At 60.6% G+C, this 21901-nt stretch overlaps 1 protein-coding gene across 1 annotated transcript; it reads right to left on the bottom strand.

Moving 5' to 3' along the window:
• Positions 1 to 90: 90 nt before the first annotated feature.
• Galns (galactosamine (N-acetyl)-6-sulfatase) lies at positions 91 to 21824 on the bottom strand. Its single transcript, XM_048354942.1, is given in 15 exon segments — positions 91 to 880; positions 2823 to 2864; positions 2866 to 2941; positions 3470 to 3591; positions 5717 to 5819; positions 6417 to 6553; positions 9981 to 10084; positions 10703 to 10842; positions 11108 to 11235; positions 11361 to 11427; positions 12615 to 12758; positions 14417 to 14519; positions 15545 to 15619; positions 16149 to 16272; positions 21607 to 21824. Coding segments are annotated over 15 exon segments (1572 nt in total). The 5' UTR covers positions 21727 to 21824; the 3' UTR covers positions 91 to 793.
• Positions 21825 to 21901: the final 77 nt, after the last annotated feature.

Raw genomic sequence — 21901 nt, 5'->3', positions numbered from 1 at the left:
TCGGGAAGCTGAGCTGAGGGTGGCTGAAGGACAAGCCCTACCGAACCCCAAGGAAGACAGCAGGGCTAGAGCGCTTCCGTTTGCTTTGTATTCTAAACTTCGTTGGAATGTCTCAACTTTCACAATTCAGTTTCGTCGTTGGTCACTGTACAGATATGGAAACGTTCATGGCAGCCTTCAGCGGCTGGTGCAGTGTCACTCACTGTTCAGGGAGGGGCCCGGGAGATTGACAGGAGCAGCTGCAGTCCGCGGGCCTCACTGTGCTGGACTAGCTGGGTGGGAGACCCAGGGCCCCTCGTGGGGAAGTGACAGCGGCTCTGCCATGGCCGGCTGAGTCTGCCTTCCTGCTCCCCACCTCCCCGCGGCTCACAGCGCTGCAGGAGGGGAGGGCCGATGTGGATGCGTGGTGTCCTGCCTGCCCAGCACTGAGGACTCCGTTGAGTATCAGCACCAATGTGTTCAATGCCAAGGGTGAAGCAGACACAGGAGCAGTGAGAAAGTGCCCCCTGGCCTCCAGGCCCTGGAGAGGGCACTGGGCACAGATGGGCCACCGTGGTCAGAGCCCCACCCTTCACAGCCAGCTGTGTGGCCAGGCCCAGGAATGGACAGCCCCGGACCGTGGACTAGTCTCCACGGGTCGGGTGTGGTCTCAGGGCTCTGCTGCTGGTTGCAGGTGCCATCTGGTGGGTGGGCAAGGCAGAGGGCAACTGGAACTCTTCCAACGTGGGAGTCCTGAGGCCAGAGCCTTCTTACCCTCCGGCTGGGGATTCTGAGCCTGGCTTGGGTCCAGATACTAATGGGGCCAGGAGCACTTGGTGGGAGCCGACTCTGGAGGTGTCAGGCACTTCCTCAGCTTTTCACAGCCTGGGGGCGCCCAGTTCTAGGAAATCAAATTCAGAAAAGAACATGCGGTTATTCCAGGCACCTCAGGTCCTGACTGTCCCTGGCACTGGTCCCGACCACTCAGCAGTGTGGAACCACGGCCGCCTGCACGGTGCAGGGGGAAGCTCGTGTCTCCTCGAAATCACTGGAACGTGGAACCGTGTACTTCCCCGGAAGCCCTGCAGAGGGGGCGTGGCTGGGTGGGCGGGGGGGGGGGCAGGGAGGGTGGCCACTGGGCAGGCGAACATCTCATCATCAAATCCAGGCATCATTCACACATGCAGAAGCTGCAGAAGGTACACACTAACGTGCCAGGAAAGGTGCGATTGCTGTGCCAGTCAGGGTGGCTCAGACAAGCCCTGTGTCCTGGAAGCCTCTGGGGGAGCCGGAACATGGACCCCTGAGAGAAATGGAGGCAGCTGCATTCCCATCCAAGCCCTGTGTTTGGTTTACTGAGTCACCGCGTGGAGACACTGCTCCTGGGCTGGCCCCGGACACGCAGCGCCAGCGTCTGCTGCTGCGAAGGACGGAAGCGGAACTGTGGGTCTGGTCTAGGCTGAAGAAAGCTGTGTGTCTGGGGCTGTGATAACCCCGACACGAGACCAGAGGCTGTCCTGGGAGCTGGAGGGATGGAGCTGAGCGAGGGCTCGAGGTGGCACAGGGGCAGGCTCCCGGGGCAGCACTGTGCCGAGGCTGGACTGCCACACATCCCCGTGTCTCAGCTGAGTTGGTTTGCGGACCCAGCACCACTTTCTAGAACCTAATGGTGGCCTGTCTGTCGGCAGTGGCAGTGCCACTGGCATCCAGGAGATGGCACTGGCAGTCAGCAAAGCGCTGCTGGCTTCCCTGGCCCAGCAACAGCCTGAAGCGGACCGGTCATGTCTACGCCATACCCCCCTGAACGCGCCCGGCCGTCTGAAGCGGACAGGTCATGTCTTTTTTTTCTTTCTTTCTTTTTTTTTTAGAGTAATTAAAGGCTTTTACTGAGCTCTTGAGGTCCCAGCAGGGTATATTCAGTCAGGCTGAAGCTGTTAAGAATCTTCACTAGGTGTTTCTTTCCTGAAGGTAGGAAACTATTACTAGAGAAGCAGTAAGTGATTATCTATAATTTACCATGGTTGTATTCTGCTAGGTTTGTTTTTAGAAAGTTTTTTAAAACAATTTTTTAAATAGTTGTGCAAAAGGTCGGCTCTTCTTTGTTTCTGTCGGGGAGTGTGCTGGCTTGAGCTGCCTCCTTCCAGTGTATGCTAGGGATTTTCTTTCTAATTTATTTTTTCCCAGTCCTGGGGCTGGAACTCAGGGGCCGGCCACTGTCCCCAAGCTTCTTGTTGTTCAAGGCTAGCACTACTTCTTGAGTCACAGCGCCCACTTCCGGCTTTTTTCTGTGTATGTGGTGCTGAGGAATGGAACCCAGGGCGTCATGCATGCTTGGCAAGCCTCTACTACTGAGCCCCGTTCCCAGCCCTAGGGATTTTCCTTTTGTTGGGTGCTACCCCTCCTTGTAAATGTCTTCCAGGTTTGTAGGTTCCTAGAGTTCGTTGTGAACTTTGGACAGGTCATTTCTGTGCCGCTGGAGAGCGGCCGCTCCTTGGAGGGGAGCAGCAGTACCCTCTGGGAGCTCGGGCTCCAGCGGCCCCCAAACCTTGGCAGTCCTGAGAAAAGGGCGTCCCTGTCCTCCCACAGCGAGGTTGGAGCAGTGGCAGCCATGCTTCCGAGGGCAGGGCTCAGGGACACTAGTGCAAAAGGCACCAGTCACGGGCTGCCACGGGGTCCTCTCCACGGGCTCCCGAGGCTCTGCCCAGTCCAGTCCCATAGGACTTCTCAGCAGGGCAGCTGAGTCCTTCCGCTGTCCCCCTCCTGCCCCCCTGCACTGCATGGAGCCCCCACAGCCCCTCCCAGCTGCCACGCGCATGGGCAGCGGGCCCAGCACAGACACCTACCATGACTGCCCGGTCACACACGTTGAGCTGCGGCTGGCCGGGGGACCAAGGCCTCTTGATGCTGCTGGACAGCCCAGGTGGTTCTGTCCAGGGCATCCTGGTACTCAGCACTGGCAAAGCTGGAGGTAAGAAGGCTCTGGTCACGAGGCTGCACCCCGGAGACCGGTCAGCTCTGCGGAAGGCCTACAGGCATTCTAGGAGGGGGACGTGGGGCCCCTGGTGGCAGGTACCCTGAGGATGATGTCCCATACGGGCCTGGGTCCTGCCCGTTGGCCCCCGGCCTCCTGGACAGGCAGCCCGCCCGTCCTTAGACCCAGAGATGGGGGAGGGGATGAAGGCGGAGCCCAAAGGAGGCTGAGCAGCCAGCGGCCCGGCTCAGGGAGCACAGCTGTCTCCACAGGGCCCAGAAGCTGCTGCGGGGGGCTGACCCTGAGGACCGAGACCTCCTGTGGGGACCTCTGCAGCACTGAATACTGCTTAAAGCATTTACAAGCCTGGTGGGGGACCGAGGGAAAGAAGCCTGTGGGACCGGCGCGGGCCGGCTCTGCTCCAGTGCCCTCTGGATGCCCTCGTAGCCCAGGGCATCCAGAGGGGCCTGCCGCTGGCTGGCTGCACTACCGGACGTGGCGGCCCCAGCCCAGCCTCACCTGAGTGGGAATTTCTCTCCTGGGTCTCGGCCTAGGTGGAAGATGAGGGGCAGCTTCGTGTGCTCCTCCTGGGTGTGGGTGGTGACTCCTGAGACATTCTGCCCCGGGCAGAAATCGATGCCCTGGAAGGAGCAGCAGGGAGCACTGACCGGTGGCCGCCCTTTTCCAGTGTCCCTCTCCACGTCCAAGTAGTGAGGGGAAGTGAGGCGAGGGCGAAGCCCCGCCCACGTGCCTCTCATCAGGATAAAGCGGGTGCCGGTGGCTCACGCCTGTAATCCATGCCCATAACCCTAGCTGAGATCTGAGGATGGGCCAAAGCCAGCCTGGGCAGACAAGTTCTCCTGCCCTGCTCATGAGCAGCGCTCCAGCCCGTTTCTGCACAGCACAGGGGCGGGTGGGCTGGGACAGGAGGCATGGAAGCCAAGTACTGACGCGGATTCAAGCATGACTCTCCAGACTCAACTCCAGTACCTACTCTTTTCTCCCTCCTTTTTTTGCCAGGCCTGGGGCTTGAACTCAGGGCCTGGACACTATCCCTGAACTTCTCAAGGATAGTGGTCTAGTACTTGGCCACAGTGCCACTTCTGGCTTTTTCTGTGTATGTGGTACTGAGGGAATTGAACCTAGAGCTTCATGCATGCTAGGTAAGCACTCTACCACTAACCACATTCCTAGCCAGCCAGTTGCCTGCCTTTCTTCTTGGTCATGGGGCTTGAACTCAGGGCCTGGGTGCTCTTCTTGAGCTCTTTTGCTCAAAGCTGGCCCACCTGGCCTGCAGTAGCAAAGGGAGCCTGAACAGCACTGGGGCTTCTCCCAGGATCTGGCCCCGCATGCAAATGTTCAGATTAAGACTCACGTGCATGCCTCTGCCAGGCCCTTTGGGCACAGGTTCTGTGGCAGAAACTTCTAAACATTTACAGGAGCTGACAGTACATGTTCTGTGCCCCGAGTGCAGCTCCCATACCCGCTAGATGCCGGCCTGCTCCTGGTGCAGCTCCCATCCTCCCTAGAGGCCGGCCTGCTCCTGGTGCAACTCCCATCCTCCCTAGAGGCCGGCCCTGCTCCTGGTGCAGCTCCCATCCTCCCTAGATGCTGGCCTGCTCCTGGTGCAACTCCCATCCTCCCTAGAGGCCGGCCTGCTCCTGGTGCAGCTCCCATCCTCCCTAGAGGCCAGCCTGCTCCTGGCGCAGCTCCCATACCCGCTAGATGCCGGCCTGCTCCTGGCGCAGCTCCCATACCCGCTAGATGCCGGCCTGCTCCTGGCGCAGCTCCCATACCCGCTAGATGCCGGCCTAGTAGGAGCTGGGTTGGGTTTCTCTGGACCCAAGGCACCAAGGGGACAGACTGTAGTCTCTGAGCTGCAGGGCAGGGCTGAGCGGGGCGTAGGGTAGCACTCAGGACAAGATGCTGAGATAAGGTCTGAGGGCAGAGCAGGCGCCTGGCTATGCAGGAAGGCGGGGTGGGGGGCAGTCTGGGGCAGGCACGGGGTGGCCTGGGGAGCCTGCATGGACTCTGCAACCTTTCCTGCCCCATGCATCCACGTAAGGCACTGGGTCCGGATGGTGGTGCCCTTGAGCCCAAGTCTGGTGTCCCTTTCCTATGCTGTCCACCTGCCTTGCCACGCACAGCCCAGCATCCTGCACATCTGATGCCTGAGCCAGGGTTTGTGATTTGTATCCGAGATGATCTCGTGTTCTAGAACTTGGGCTTTTCGTTACCTGATTTTCTCTTGAGGCAAATCACTGGGGTTTCCATGTGTCTAAAGATATTGACGAGCTGCGGGCTGAGAAGGCGGCCAGCCCAAGGCCTGGCCAGGCTGCAGCAGAGAAGGCCCTGGACTGTGTCGGGGGAGGGGGGGAGGACGCCCCACACCCTAGATAGCACTGAGACGCAGATAGCAACAGGCTCCCCGTGCCTGGGCGTGGAGGGTCTGGGAGAACTTGAGAGAAAGGGGCCTACAGGGCGCGGTGGTGGAGGGCGGGGCCTAGGAGGGCTCTGTGCAGGGTGGGAAGGCAAAGGTTGCAGAGGCCCTTTGTGGGATCTGGACTGTACGCCCTGAAAGCCACCCCCAAAGTTCAGCCCTTGCAGGATACCACTCGCACGTCCCTAGCATCTTCCAGGTACCCTGCGTGTGCGTGTAGGGGGCTGAGAGCAGTAGCCCCAGCCTCCCTCACTGAGGGGGGTGGCCTGTGGGGCCACACCAGGAGGCAGCAGGGCTGTGAGCTTCCTGTTGTCGCCATCCCCTACCTGTCTGAATTCCTCCCAGGAGTTGGTCCAAGTCCAGAAGTGGGCCTTGTACTGGCCAAGGGTGGCGGCCATCAGTGTGTTTCCTCGGTAATAGAATATTGGCCTGTTGAGGGAAGGGTCATGGCTGAGTCTGCGGGCGGGGCTCCCGGCTGGGAAGCTGGGGTTCAATGGATGCTGCAGAGGTGACCCTGCTAAGGTCACACACACCCCCTTCCCCACCTCCCCGGGCCTGAGGCCCTGCCGCGAGCCCTGGGCTGCCGCCCTCCTCCCCACAGCGCTGAGCCTCTCCAGCGCTCGCTCCACTCCTCAGCGCGCTCGGGACTCGGTGGTAAGTAGCGGTCCAAGGCACAGAGCTGGGCACAGGGCGAGGGTGGGACCAGGGACCCAGCTCAGGGCAGACAGCAGAGCACGTGCTCCACTCCTGCCTACAGCCTGAAGCACACAGAGGAACTACGGGGACAAGACCGCCAGCGCAGAAGGGACGGGGGGACAAGACCCCACCCACTCAGCCCTTGTGATGTTTCCCCGAAGTGAGGGCCTCCCTGTCCCCCGAGGGTCCCGGGCTGCCCCAGGTGCCGGCGCCTCACTTCCCACACTGACTGGCAGACTGGTGAGACTGCCGCCCTTCCGCGGCACTAGGCCCGGCCACACGGAGCTGCGGGGGGCGCCGAGGGCAAAGCTGTGTCCGTCCTGCACCCACCTGTCCACCAGCCGGCCCTGCAGAAGGGTGGGGAGGAGGTCAAGACCGTCAATCACTCGGTCACGGGGCGGCTTCAGGCTGGCAAGGGACAGGCTCGTGGTGAAGAGGTCCATGATGCTGCCCAGCTGGTGGCTCACCTGCAGCGACACAGCAGCACTTGGCCGGGGGCCCAGGTCCCGGGAGAGTGAGCACCTGCTGCTCCCTCAGGTCCACTCCACCCCAGGGGGCGGGGGCGGGGCCTGTGGGTGCACATGCCCAGGGAGCCACGCCTCCAGAGACAGGCCCCTGTGGCTGCAGGTACATCTGTATTAGGCTGGGCCCCGTGCAGAGTACCGGCTACCTCTGCCCTTGTCTTGGCACGTGGGAGACACGGCCTCCTTTGGCCCCCTCACTGGCTCCCCAATTCTCACTGACCCCATGTACTGGTGCCATGCAGGTCAGTGGGAAGCACAGTGGCCATGGGGCAGGGTGGGCACCACTCCTGGGGTCCTGGCACGGGGCAGGGTGGGCACACTCCTGGGGTCCTGGCACGGGGCAGGGTGGGCACACTCCTGGGGTCCTGGCACGGGGCAGGGTGGGCACCACTCCTGGGGTCCTGGCATGGGGCAGGGTGGGCACACTCCTGGGGTCCTGGCACGGGGCAGGGTGGGCACACTCCTGGGGTCCTGGCATGGGGTGGACACCACTCCTGGGGTCCTGGCACGGGGCAGGGCGGGCACACTCCTGGGGTCCTGGCACGGGGCAGGGTGGGCACCACTCCTGGGGTCCTGGCACGGGGCAGGGTGGGCACACTCCTGGGGTCCTGGCACGGGGCAGGGCGGGCACCACTCCTGGGGTCCTGGCATGGGGCAGGGTGGGCACCACTCCTGGGGTCCTGGCATGGGGCAGGGCGGGCACACTCCTGGGGTCCTGGCATGGGGCAGGGCGGGCACCACTCCTGGGGTCCTGGCATGGGGCAGGGCGGGCACCACTCCTGGGGTCCTGGCACGGGGCAAGGAGGGCACACTCCTGGGGTCCTGGCATGGGGTGGGCACCACTCCTAGTGTTCTGGCACGGGGCAGGGTGGGCACACTCCTGGTGTTCTGGCATGGGGCAGGGTGGGCACACTCCTGGGGTCCTGGCACGGGGCAGGGTGGGCACCACTCCTGGTGTTCTGGCATGGGGCAGGGTGGGCACCACTCCTGGTGTTCTGGCACGGGGCAGGGTGGGCACCACTCCTGGGGTCCTGGCATGGGGCAGGGTGGGCACCACTCCTGGTGTTCTGGCATGGGGCAGGGCACCACTCCTGGCAAAGCTCCTCCATGGGGTCCTGTTTGTACAGTGCTCCCCTCGGGGCTCCTTGCCCGCCCCTGGTCCAGCTGGAGTTGTGGTTTTCACCATGCCACGAGGACCTTGCCTGTGTGGCCCTGGCACCTGCCATCTGGAGTCTGCCCCTCCCAGGGCAGGAGGGAAACACTAGGGGACACATCTGTTTCAGAACCCATCCAAGGCCTTTGCAGGAAGGCAGGCACCTCCAGCAATCCTGGCTGTCTTTTGGGGCTCTCCCAAAGTCCTCTCTCCAGGGCTTAGTGTTGTTGGAAAGAGAAAAAGAAATGAGAAAGGAGGGGGGAAAAAGAGAAGGCAAATACTCTTTCCGTCTGGGCGAAATAAAGGCGGGGACTCACTGCGGAGCTGGGGTGGCGGGAGGGAGGGGGTCTGGGTCTCTGGCACAAGCAGCTGTGTGCAGAGAACACACGTCTGTGTGCCCCAGGGGAGCAGCTCACACCGCGGCCCTGCAGGAAGAGGCCACTAAGGCCGACGCGGTGTCTTCAAGATTTCACTCCTCAAAGGCTGAGCAACAAGGCCCCGCCAGGAGCGGCAGGAAGGCTGGCTCTCTGAAGCTGCGGGACAAATGTCAGCCTTTTGAATGAACGGCGCTGTTATCACAGCACACAGCTGACTCCCAGCCTGGCTGGGTTCCATGGGTCCCGGGGGAGGGAGAGAGGGGGGGCGGCCAAGCTCGGCAGAGCCTGCGAGGTTTCCACATTCCAGGCCTGGCTCCTCTGGCTGGGAGGGAGATGGGGAGCAGGGGCCTCGGAACCCCCTGGAGAGGAGCAGTGGGGGCTGAGCCTCCTGCCTGTGCAGGCCAGTCAGCACCAGGGGCCTGTGCGGCCCGGGATCTGCTGTGCGCCTCACCGGGGAGCCGGGCACTGCAGCCTGACGTGGATGCCCCACCCAGACATCCCGTCTCTCCCAGTCCTTCATGAGGGTCAGGTCACTAAATGACCACCGCCCCGGGCTCCCCAAAGCCAGGTGAGGCCCCGTTCACACAGAGGGGCACCCCCTGTGTCTTTCTGGTCATGTTTCCCACGCACTGTGTGGTCACGTCCCCATCTGCCCTTCGGAGGGTCCCAGTACAGTGACGGGCAAGCCCACAGCTGCCTGTCAGCAAGCCTCAAGGTCTGTCAATCTGCAGAGTCCAGGAACGGGGATGGCAGGGGGGAGGGGGGGTTGTCAGGAGGCCCTGGGCAGGAGACACTGAGCAGGCCTGAGGGCAGAGGGTGTGGAAACAAGGTGTCCAGGGCAGGTGCTACCAAAAGTTCCTCTTGCTGCTGAGGATACATGGAAACTGTCCCAGGCCCGTGGGCAGCAGGCTAGGCCCCAACGCCGCAAGCCTAGAACTGCTCCCAACTCTGCCCTAGTAGCTGGGGGCCAGATGGGCAACTTCTGAAGGTGCGCAGCAGGAAGAGGTGGCAGGGGCCTAAGGGCCTAACCGGATCGGCAGATGTTCACGCCCAGCCCCTGGACCCAGCCACGGTGCGGCCTCTGAGGGCGGCGGGCAGGACGAGGGCTGGCCTGGGAGAATGGACCGGGCCACCCGTGCGGGCCCAGCAGGCAGAGGTGCAGGGGAGAGGAGGGATCAGCACGGGGCCACACTGCTGGCCTCTGGGGAAATCAAGGGACCTCCTAGGGGCCAGCCAGACTACTCGGCTTGGCTGAGGCAGCTGTGTGGGACCCCAGGTTCTTCCCGCGAGGGTTAGCGGTGCTGTGCGGCCCCACGTGAGGAGGACAGTGGCCGCAGTTCTGGAATCCCGTGGCCTCCTATGCCAGCACGCATAGATGAAAGCAGCTCAGCAGAGACAAGGCCTCCCGGAGACGACCTGAGGAAGAGCCCACCCAAGGGGCAGCAGCCCCTGTGCTCACAGATGCTGTCTGTCTGCACGGCCCCTGGGGTCACTGCGGGTCCTGAAGAACGGGTTCTCAGCTGAGAGCCCGCCTGCAGGAAAGCCGTGCAGAGGGGATGAAGTAGACGTACCGAGTGCCTGCTGGGGTCCTCACCCTGAAGACCCCGGGGGGAGCACTGTGCAGTGGGCGTGCCCACAGAACGCAGCTGAGAAGATGGAGGCCCGACGAGTCCTACAGCCTGGCCTGCCTGCCTGCGCCTAGGCCAGGGGTCGCCACATCACCAGCGCAGAACCGAGGAGCCTGTGTCCCCAGGCGGCCGTACTGGCTGGACCCGCTGTGGGCACCAGCGGCCTCTGGAGGTTTGGAGGGCGATGCGAGTCTTGCAGGGCCGTGACTTACCTGGCCTGCAGCGATGTGCCCTGGCCACCACGCAATCGCTGGCTCCCGCATGCCACCTTCAAACGTGGTCTGCTTCCCACACAGGAAGGGGCCATTGCTGCCACCTGAAGATGAGAGTTGGCACCTGTCAGAGGGACGATCCCACAATGCCCCTGGCAGGCAGTCACCGGGAGGGCACCAGCCCATCCTGGGCCTCTCTGCCAGGTGGTCTTGGGTCCCTGAGATGATCATAGAGACAAAGGGCCAGGCCAAGGAGGCCAGGAAGCTCGTGAGATGGCTCCATCCAGGCTGGCTGAGATTTCCAGAGAATGGGACTATCCTGCCCCGTCCTCCCTTCCCTGAGGACCTGCCATTCAGAAACGGAGCCACCAGAGCTCTGGCCACTCATGGCTGGCCCCAAGACTAAGCAGAGCCCCAGGCCACGCCGCGTGGCACGGGTCGCTGGGAGTCCCAGCCCCGGTGTATCCCTCAGATGGTCACGATGCTGGCGTCACCTGCGTTTGGGCAGGGCTCTCGCTGGACGGCAGGTGAGGTTCCTGCTGGTCCTGACAGTCGCCTGGGTGCTTCAGGGGTGGAACTGGGGCCTGTGACCCAAGTGCCCACAACAGGAGCCAAGACGCTTCCGGGAGCCCCTTTCCTGCTCTGCCTGAGGGCTGCTGAGGGCCTCTGAGTACAAGCGGCTCCAGCGTTTGGCCCCGGTGGGGGAGGGGGGGGAAACTTGCCTTGTTTGGGAGCAGAAATGAGTGCAGCGCCATTATCGGATGTGAAGAAGACGAACGTGTCCTGCCCGATGCCCAGGTGCTTCAGGAGGCTCAGTATCTTCCCTACGCTGTCATCGACTTCCCGCACGGCGTCGCCATACCTGTGGAGGAGCCAAGGGCGTCAGGGTGTCACAGGACACACACTGACCCTGGCTTCAGAATGGGCCGAGGCAAGCCCAAGTTCGAGTCCTTGCAGACGGGGCCCCCGCCGATGCTGGGGCCCTCTCTACCGTCCTGCGCAGGTGAGGTCTCACGAAAACCAGGGTGCTCTGGACCTTTCCCTAGGGGTGCTGAGCGCCCACCCCCCATGGGAATCCAGCCTTGCCGAAGCCCGCCAGGGGCCACCACTCCCACACAGGGACTCACCGCCCGCGCTGGCTGGTGCCCAAGAAAGGCCTTGATGCATAGACAGGGGCGTGGGTGGCATCAATGGCCCAGTAGAGGAAGAAGGGGCGGTGCTTTGCCTGCTGTGTTCTGATGAAATCCAGGGCTTCCTGCAGAGAAGTTTCACATCCTCTCTACCCACGGCCAACCTTCCCCTACTTCCCAAACGGCAGCCCAGCTCAGCGCCGCCTTCCCTACTTCGCAAACACCGGCCTGGCCCAGCCTAGCCCCGAACCTGTAAGTAGATCTGAGTGAGATTGGCTTCCCCAGTCTTCAGATTAATTGGGAATTCTTCGTAAAATCTGAAAACATACCAGACAGAATCCAGACTTCAGTCAGGAAAGTCCCTTCCCCAAATCTACCAGCAAAGTCATAGGCTGTGTGTGAACAGGGGGACGGGCTGGGCGGGCGGCTCATGCTGGTTACACGCGCTGGACTGTGTGCTGTAGGTGGGGGCTGCCCGTGTGACCGCATGGCCCAGTAAAGCTGTCACATTAGAAAAGACAATGTGCTGCTTTCACTTTGAGTCCACCCAAGTAATAAGAGGTTCCAAAAGAAAAGCAAAGCCAGGCGAAAGCCAGGCACTAGTGGCCCACACCTGTCATCCTAGGTACTCAGGAGGCTGAGAGCTGAGGATCGTGGTTTGAAGCCAGATTGGGCAGGAAAGTCTGTGAGACGCTTATCTCTAATAAATTACTCAGAAAAAGCCTAAAGTGGTGCTATGGATCAAGTGGTAGAGCACTCGCCTTGAGCACAAAGCAGGTTAGGGACACTACCCAGCTATAAGTTCAAGCTCCACAACTGACAAAGAAAGGGAGGGAGGGAGAGAGGAAGGGAGGGAGGGAAAAAGGGAGGGAGGGAGGGATAAAACCCAGAATTGTGCCCACACAGGTTCTCCACACCCAAGCCCTAGCCTCTCTGCAAAACTTCCTTCCACTGTGAGTCTCAGACAGGAGTTCATCCTCGTCCTCCTCTCTGCTGTGCTGAGTGTTTAGGCCACAGCCGACAAGCCCATTTGACACAGGCAGATGAGAGCTCTGGACCTCCGAAACTGAGTGCAGGCTCTATGAGTGTGTTCTGAGAAAGACCTCTGACTTAGGATGTCACAAAAGAAACAGTGACCCTGGAAAGGTCAGAAACGGCCCCAGGCCTGAGTCTCATAGGCTCTGGGAAGAACTTCCCAGGAACCAACCCTCTCAGTACACAGAACGCTAGTACAAGCCAGCAGGTGGTTCAAGAATCACCTCTCCTACTGGAAGCATGGCTCAGGGAGTGGAATGCCTTCATACCAAGTGCATGGCCCTGAGTTCGAATCCCAGAACCCCAAAGGAACCATCCATCCTGCTCCAGAGGCAGCACAGAAGCAGGGGCAGGAGTGCTGGGCACCAAGTCACCAGGACAAGGAAAGGAAGGAAGAGCCCACTACCTGCCGACCACCTCCCAGCCCCGGTACACAGGATGAGGCGGGGAAGGAAGGGTGCCACCTTACCTGCCGACCATCTCCCAGTCCCGGTACACAGGGATGTTGGGCTTGGCCTTGTTGTCGTAAGGGCCAAAGTGGCAGTTGGGGGAGCCGAACCACTCATCAAACCCATGCTTCAGGGGGTGGAACTGGGGCCTGTGACCCAAGTGCCTAGAAACAGGAGCCAAGACGCTTCAGGGACCCCCACCCAGGGACCCTCCAAGTTGTTTTGATAGCAAACCCATCCTTCTTCATTCATGTTTAACAAAACAAGCGTGCCTCTGGCACTCACTGCGTGCTAAGGCCCGGGAACACCAAGACCTAAAGCCCTCCCCCAGAAGGAGCACTGGGCCTCACCAAGGGTGCCGGGTACAGTGGAGGGCACGTGGTGCGGCTCAGGGCCTTTGAGACGGTGAGGCCTGGCTGAGGACTGGGTGTCTTGGGGATGGTACACCGTGGGAACCGGACCTCCAGAAACCAGTGGCTTCGGCCCGCCTAGCTTTGCTTTTCACCCAGACTTGGGGCTTGAACTCTGAGCCTGGGTGCCGTCTTTGAGCTCTTGCGCTCAAGGCTAGTGCTCTACCACTTGAGCCACAACTCCAGTTCTTATGTAACTGTAACCCCTCTGTACATAACCTTTACAATAAAATAAAAATTTAAAAAACACAGGGTCACAGTCTTGACCAGCTTTAATTTCCCTTGCTTGTCCCAAGACAGCAGTGGCCAGTGCTGACCAGCAGGTAAGCAAGAACAGACCGAAGGCTGGCAGAACTTGGGTTTGCATCTGAGCCTTATTCTAGGAGCCCAGGCCTCATGTGCTCCAGGACTCAGCCCGTGGCTCTTTGGTCTGCATGAACGTTAGGGCAGCTCTGGCGTGGGCCTGCTGGGACGGGGACCTTGATCATTAAGGGGCAGTGGGGTGACTGCCCCGGGCCTCTGGAAATTTGTCTTTGTACTGATCCCACTGCAGGCTCCACCGCTGACTTGTCCACCCACAGAGCCTCGAGTCCTTCAAGAATGGCCTCTAGGCCCTGCTCCTCCCAGCAGTCATCCTGGACCCCAGCCAGCTCGACTTACTCCTTCTGCCTCTGTGGCCACCCTGCATCGATGATAACGAGCGGGAGGCTGGGGGATGGGGTAGGGCTGCCGGGCAGGCAGCTCTGGTCACTGGGGATACACTGCCCCAGACCATCTGCTATTACTTGTGTTGGCACAGCTCTCGAGGGCAGCCTGTGCCAGACTCCCTGGGCTTCCCGGCACCTGCTCGGGGCTGCCCTCCCCACGATAGGGCTGTTCGCTCTGCCCCGGTGCCTCATCCTGCTGGCAGGGTGGCTTCCTTCTTGCCTGAAGAGGAACACGGTGTTCCTCAGGCAGCCTGCAGACTGGATTTTCCGAGAACTATTTCCCTGGCCTTGGCAGATTCTGAATCCTCGTGACTGTCACGGGCAATGAGAAGGGCCGCAGGCCCTGGAGCAGCTCACGGAGGGCAGGGAGCAGGGCAGCTTCCTGAGGGAAGCGGGCCTGTGGGGCGCAGGGTGGAAGGCGCTGTGTCCTCACACCTAAGTGCCCCAGGGACTAAAGAGGGGTGGTGGAGACAGTGACAGCATGGGGCGTTTACTGACGGATGCCTGAAACACCTCTGTTCCTGGATGGTGGCCCAGCCAGGCCCCAGGAACACCCCTGGAATGGCCACATCCACTTTGGAAAGCTCCCGGCAGAAATCTAAAGGGACCAGAATTCATGCTCCCTACACGAGAGGTCTTGACTTGGAAGCAACTGAGCCTGGGGATGCAGAACGGACCGCTGCAGAGGCATGTTCTGGAACTTACCACTTGCCCACGATCTTGCTGGTGTAGCCAGCCTCCTTCAGGAGCTCAGGCAACAGATGCTCCGAGCTGGGGATGCCGCCCACCATCTCCTGCAGCGTGTACGCTGGAAGGATGACACCACCCTGAGCGCGCCGGCGCGGCCTGGGAATCCCACAGCAGCCGTAAGGGAGCTGCGCGCCGACCGGCACGGAGCTGCTGGCGGGCAGAGCTAGGGTGCACCTCGGGGTTTTCGCAGGCATTCCCGCCTCAGCCTCATCGTAGGTGGGGATGGATCTAAGTAAAGCCCCTGGGAGCCAGGCACCGCAGACGCAGTCCTGCCATCCCAGCCACCCAGGGGGCACCCATCCGAGCATCTCAGTTGAAGGCCAGCTAGGGCAATAAAGTCTGGGAGACTCTTCTGTCCCCCCCCCCCATACACACACACAGCTGGATGGATGGGGCGCTGTGGTGGAGCATTAGCCACGAACAGAAGGGAGCTCAGAAACAGTACCCAGGCACCGAGTCCAAGCCCCATGACCAACAACAACTACAACAACATAAAAGGAAAAAAGAAACAAAATAGATCTGTTTCCAGAACATTCCCTGATGTTCCCTTAAACCACTCCTGGAGAAGTAGGAGCTCCTGAAGGAAGGGGCATGCCTCCTTTGTGTGCTGGTGATATCACAATGTGAACTCGGGGCCTGGAGCTTGCTTGCGTGGCTGACATTCCACCGCTTGGGCCATGCTCCCATCCTGCTTTTGCTAGTGATTGTGGAGATGAAGTCTCCCAGGCCTACCTGTCTGGGCTGGCTTTGAACTTTATCCTCCAGATCTCCACCTCCTGAGTAGTTAGGGTTGGATATGAACCACAGGGGCTACTCTTCAGCCACCCTGAACACGCTGTCAGCCCCCAGCGGTGGGGACCTTGGGGGAGGGGCGCTAGTAGGGCTCTGGGAGCCCCTAGCCTCAGGTTCTCATGGAGCCAGTGCTGGACCTGGTGCCTCCATTCACCTAACTCTGTTTTTAGGGAGAGAACCAGGATCTGGTTCAAAGCAGCAGGAACGAACATCCCGGGTCGTACGTGCCACCCTCCCTCCACACCTGGGCTGAGGGGCCCACCCTCTTCTGGCATGTGCCGGGAGGCTTACCGTTTCTGGCGTGCGCGTTGGTGGTGTAGAAGCCATTGCGGATGGGCAGCCGTCCCGTGAGCAGGGCTGCCCGGGCTAGGCAGAAGGAGTGGGAAGAGCAACTCTGAGAGCGCATCCGGCAGGACCCACAGCCAGGTCCCTCAAGCCCCACGTGCACTGCTCCGGGGAAGCGTGCGACCCACATTTTGCGCTTTAGCTCCAGCCTCATCGAGGTGCGGGCCCAACACCCCACAAGGGGATGGAGGCATGGACCTCGGGCCCCGAGCTCGGCTGGTCCTGGAGGCCCGGGCCTGGCTCCCTAGGCCCCAGGACTACCACCAGGCCGATGGCCACGCAGCCCGTCCTCACGTGGGGATCGCTCCGCTCGCCCACTGCTCTTCTTCTGGGCACTTCTGCGGGTGCCCCAGGGAGGAGGCACAGCTTCCCTGCCCTCTACTCTGCCTGGGGACGCGGAAGTGCTCCAGGGGAGGTGTGGCCCCTCCCTCCCCCTCAGCCCCGACAGAAGAGATGCACCCCCAGGCAGAGCTGGCGGGTGGAGGGTGTGCAGGGCCTGGCTGGCTGCCCCAGCCTGGGGCCGGGGCCAGCGGGGCCAGCGCTGACTTACACGGTGAACAGAGAGGGTTGGCAGAATAGAAGTTAGGGAAAAGCATTCCTTCCGCAGCCATCTGGTCCAAATTTGGGGTCTCTCGAGAAGGGTCTCCATACACCCCCAGGTCACCCCACCCCATCTGCAGGGAAGAGAAGAGGTGGAGTGATAATTCTGCAAGTGGTGCACCTACCATGGGGGTGTGGTTTATGTCCACCCCATCACGCTCCAGTGAGCCATAAAGCCGACACCCAATCCCCACAGTGCCTGCAGGTGCTAGGCAGAGCCTCGGCGCGGCCTGCCTTCCAGGGCTTGCTTGCTCACACCTCTTCTCCCGGGGTGGTGTCTGCACGTGTACCCTCCTCCCCAGGCAGATCTGGACCCTGCATCCCTGCACTCTATTTCCAGCACAGAAAGCTATGCAAATTTAACTTCAAAAGCAAGCGGCAAGCTTCCCTCCCAAAAGTTAAACTGGAGTCACGCGATGACCCACCAGTCCCTCGCCAGTGTCTCTGCGAGAACAGGCTCATACCCAGAGCGCCATGACGTCCAGAGCAGCCCATTCCCACTGCTGAGAGCCCGTGCCAGTCCCGTGGCCACCTGATGGTGACTGGACAAATGGGCCCACATTGTGGTGGGGAGAAATGTCCCCCCAAATCATGTCCACTTGGGATTTCTGCATCAGGGCCAACCGTAATCCGATATGGCTAGTGTCATGAAAGAGGAGGAGACACCAGGAGAGACTGCAGGACAGTGGCACGGGCCAGGGAGCCAAGGCAGGCCCTTCCTGTTCTTCTGGTAGATGTGGACTCTGTTCCACCTGGGTGCACATTGCCAGCCTCCAGAGCAGGGAGAGGAAGGAGGCCTGTGGCTTCAGGCCTCTTGCTTTGTGGTGAACTCGGTATGTCTCCTAGGACTGGCAGATACACCACAGGATGTGATTTAGCCATAAAGAAGGATCCGGGCCGCAATTTTGCTGGATCCTAAAAACAATGCTGAGTAAAGGAAGCCAGGCACTTGGTGTGTGGCTCACTGATGTGAATTCTCTCACCAGGCCAATCCGCAGGGCCAGAGCAGGTTGGAGGCTGCCAGGGCCTGGTTGGTTGATCGTGGGTGACTGTGAATGGGTACAGGTTTGGGGTGATGGGATGTGCTGGAGTATACAGGGATGACAGATGTGCCCTAGTGTGAATGCCTACATCACTGGATTACACTTACACAGTAAACAACATATGTGCACGCTACCATAATCACAGTAGTAACGTTCAGCCACAAAGAGGAATGAAGGGCTGACACAATGCAAGTGTGACATGTATCCATAACTCGCTCATACAGACTGTCCAGAAAAGGCAAACCCACCAAGACAGAAGTAAACTGTGGGCTAGAGGTATGTCTCAGGTGGTAAAGCGCCTGCCTGGCAAGTACAAGGCCCTAAGTTCAAACCCCAGTATTACACAAAAGATAAATAAATAAAAAGTAAATAAATTGTAGCTGTTGCACTGGCATATGTATGTGTGTGTGTACGTGTGTGTGTGTATAGGTGAAGAATGACTGCTAACGGGGCCAGGGTTTCTGTGAGATAACAAAACAATCTTTCAGTACAGTGATGGGTTCACAACTGTAACTATGCAGGGCTGGGAATCTGGCCTAGTGGCAAGAGTGCTTGCCTCATGTACATGAAGCCCTGGGTTCGATTCCCAGCACTACATATATAGAAATTGGCCAGAAGTGGCACTGTGGCTCAAGAAGCCAGGGACAGTGCTCAGGCCCTGAGTCCAAGCCCAGGACTGGCCAAAAAAAACAAAACAACAACTGTAACTATGCGAAAGCTGCTACTTCACATACTTGTCTTTCCGCAAGGTGGTTATGACAGAGCAAGTGCAGGCAACCTGGTGCTCTGCAGATGTCTGGCCAGGCCAGTAGGAGATTAACAGTCCCTTGGCTGTCCTGGGCCGGCCCTTTGGACTCAGTGGGGTCTGGTCAGGGCCTGTATGCAGGGAAGTGCCCACCTAGCTGCGCACCATGGCAGAGCAGGCGATCCTAAGGCAGGCAGGAAGCCAGACCCTGGTGATGTCTGTGGGAACTGGCCCATGGCCTCAGACAGATGGCTGAGTGCCTAGGTCTGCCAGGCCAGTTGTCCAGATGCAATCATTAATGCCCCGTCTCTGGACATTGCGATTACACAGCCACTCTGCCCGTGAGGACTGGTCTCAGGAGGGTGGCCCTGCCCCTTAGGCTTGGCCCTACTGCTTCTCCAGGGTGAGGCTTCCTCACCCTTCTCTCCTTCCCCCCCAGAGGACTCTGGTAAAACATGGTGTCCAGAGCTGCTGGGAACACGCTGCCTCTCAGAAGCCCTCCAGGCCACGGGGACTGTGGGACTCGGCTGTTTGCCCCTTGCAATTCTTCATTTCTTTGGAATCCATTTGAAGTAGCTGAAATAGCTTTCCCATCTGGCAACAACGACACCAGGGGCCAACTTATGGGGAAGGAGGCAGAGAGAGGAAGGCAGACAGCAGGGGGGGGGGCAGGGTGACTGAAGCCGCTGTACCAGAGGCCGGAGTAGATAACGCACTCGGGAACATGAGTCACCTGTGGCCACAGGTCCTATAGCAAGTCTGGGGACTGAGCCAGTGTGTCTGTTGGGAGTGGCACAGGCTCAGGATGTACCTGACCCCTCCCCCTGGCAGCTCCCCAGAGGCTAGCTCAAGGCTCCTTCCTGCTCTACCTCCTGACACACGGTCTTGTCCCCCACAGTACAGCGGTGGCTGCTGCTCTGAGGGTCTGAATTCTAGAGGGGAGGGGCAGAGGCAGGACACGTGTGCAGGACCTTGGTGTCTGTGCCCTCCCCCGCCCCCTAACACTTCAGGGGCCAGATCTAGGTCAGCAGGAAGATTTCAAACTGAAGTAGATGAGATTCTCATCTCTGGCCAGGAGGTGGTTTAAGAATTGAGGCAGTGCAGGCTCAGATGTGTGCAGTCAACACCAGTTGTGGTCACTGCAGTGAAAGACACACAGCAAAGCCAGCCCAGGGGCTGCACTGGGGCTGGAGGGGAGGCCCGGGGGGCCAGGAACGGCTCCTAGGGTTCTGTTCCCACAGACCCATAGTGGGAAACGGTCCCTCAAAAATCCAGATAAACTCAGATGGGACCAGGCTTAGGGCTGGGTCAGCCAGACCCAGATAACCACCAGTTTACAGGTTCTGCCATCAAGAGGCTGGGAAAGGCAACAGGTCTGCAGGGCAAGAAGGTGAGGACGGAGGAAGCCTGGGCTACAGAGGGCAGAGGCAGCCCTGTGAGGCCTTCTGAACACGAAGGTGCCTCGGCCCCGTGCTGTCTGAGGTTGTGCCTTTTTACCTCCCACCCCACCCACCCCTGCCATGTTAAGGGGTATCTCAGGGCTCCGGGGAGAGCGTGCCACTCAGCTGCCCTAGTTAGAAGCCAAAGAATTCCCACTTTTGCTTAGTCTCTTTGAGTTCCTTTTCTGTTATTTGATTAATACATGTTGGACCAGGACTGGAGTTCTCTAGGAGTCAAAGAGTTCCTCCAACCTCGGGGCCTTCAGAACTCTCCTTGGCACAGTGGGGTGCTCTGAGCTGGCTGCTCCCTCCTCCTCCTGTGTGGCCCCCCCGAGTGCTCAGGCGGGCTCTGGCCGACGGCTGCCTCTCCACTCCAAAATGGCACTGTCCCATGGGTGACTTTACATTTTCTAGAAGCCACATTAGAAAGTGAGTAGATGAAGGCTTCCTTGTACTTACCGAACCTGGCACGTCTACAATTGGTCATTGAGTCTGCAATGCAAAAGGTGATTCAGGAACTACCAGGAGGTGTGCCTCACATTTGGAAAGGAGAAATGGGACAGAGAGCTGAGAGACCGTGACCTCTGCTCTCGGCTACTCTGGAAGCAACGGCGTGAACGGGCAGCAAGAGGGATGTAAAGGTTGGAAGGAGTTAATATTGAAACAGGAAAGTATTTCTCAGAAATGGCATGGCAGAGCAAAGTCCGTGGATGGGCCTCAGGATAGGAACCCCAAGAAGCTGAGAGCCCCAAGAAGGCAGTCAGCAGCCCAGAAGATTATGACCTCTGGGTGACAGGGTTCCGGCCTCACGTTAACTTTCTAGTCCATAAGGTCTTTCTTTTCTTTTCTTTCTTTCCTTTCCTTCTTTCTCTTTTTTTCTTTCTTTTTTTTTTTTTTGCCAGTCCCGGGGCTTGGACTCAGGGCCTGAGCACTGTCCCTGGCTTCTTTTTTGCTCAAGGCTAGCGCTCAATCACTTGAGCCACAGAGCCATTTCTGGCCTTTTCTGTTTATGTGGTGCTGAGGACTCGAACCCAGGGCTTCTTGCATGCTAGGCAAGCGCTCTACCAGTGGGCCACATTCCCAGCCCTTGTTTGTTTTTAAACAATAATCACCAACTGCAATGCTTACCTTCAGACTCAGATTCTCTGCAATCTAGACGGACATGATGGTGTCTGCCTATAATTGCAGCCTTAAAGTCTCTGAAATCTGAGTGCATTTTGCACACACGGCCCTTCTGAGTCCCACCAAGTCTAGCTGTCCTTACTCACCACCAGGACACGTTCCCTAAGGGGAACCTGCTCAGAAGGGGGAAAGTCCAAGCGCATCAGTTTCTATCGACACCCCTGCATGAAGTCGTGCTTCACTCCGGATACATACAAGGACTGCTCCTATGGGGACGCCAGGGACAGCACAGCCTAACCAGGGTGGGGAGAAGGGCCTGTACACTTTCCTCCTGCCTGCACGCGGGCCTCGGTGTCGGCCCCGGGACCCCGCACTCAGCCCCGCTGCCCCGCACTCCTCCGGATGCCGCCCGCACTCAGCTTCCCCCCACCGCCCGCACTCCCCATCCCTCCCCGCCCGTGCGCGCCGCACTCAGCCCCCCCCACCCGCACTCCCCCCCCCCCCGTGCCGGCCCGCACTCAGCCCCGCACTCAGCTCCCCGGGCACGCACTCAGCCCCGCCGGCCCCGCACTCAGCCCCCCCGCCGGCCCCGCACTCAGCCCCGCACTCAGCCCCGCACTCAGCCCCGCACTCAGCTCCCCCGGCCCCACACTCAGCCCCGCACTCAGCCCCGCACTCAGCCCCCCCGCCGGCCCCGCACTCAGCCCCGCACTCAGCCCCGCACTCAGCTCCCCCGGCCCCGCACTCAGCCCTGCCGGCCCCGCACTCAGCCCCGCCGGCCCCGCACTCAGCCCCGCACTCAGCTCCCCCGGCCCCGCACTCAGCCCCGCCGGCCCGCACTCAGCCCCCTCCCCGGCCCGCACTCAGCCCCGCACTCAGCTCCCCAGGCCCGCACTCAGCCCCGCCGGCCCCGCACTCCCCTGGGTGCTGCCCGCACTCAGCCCCCCGCCGGCCCCGCACTCAGCCCCGCCGACCCCGCCCTCCCCCGGGTGCCGGCCCGCACTCCGGCGCTGAGTCCCTCCCGGCCATCCGCCCGGGGGCCGTCCCGCAGGTACTCACGTCGTCCATGAGCAGGAGCACGATGTTGGGGGGCCTCGGGGCGCCGGGGGCCACCACGCTCGCGGCACTCAGCACTAGCAGCAGCTGCCACCCTCTGCGCGTCGCGGGCACCGCGGCCATGGCTTTCCCGCGCCCGGCCGAGGCGCGCGGCGAGGGCCCAGCCGGGAAGCCGCGAGTCTGGAAGCCGGGCGAGCCGGCGGCGAAGTGACCGGAGGGGGCGGGGCCTGCCGCTGACTGACGGGCGAGGCCGGGCGGCGGAGGGGAGGAACCTAGGCGCGTGGCGGGGTGGGCGGGG

Source organism: Perognathus longimembris, chromosome 10, assembly GCF_023159225.1.
Source record: "Perognathus longimembris pacificus isolate PPM17 chromosome 10, ASM2315922v1, whole genome shotgun sequence".
In the NCBI taxonomy this organism is placed as follows: domain Eukaryota; kingdom Metazoa; phylum Chordata; class Mammalia; order Rodentia; family Heteromyidae; genus Perognathus; species Perognathus longimembris.
This window is presented reverse-complemented; position numbering and strand designations above follow the sequence as displayed.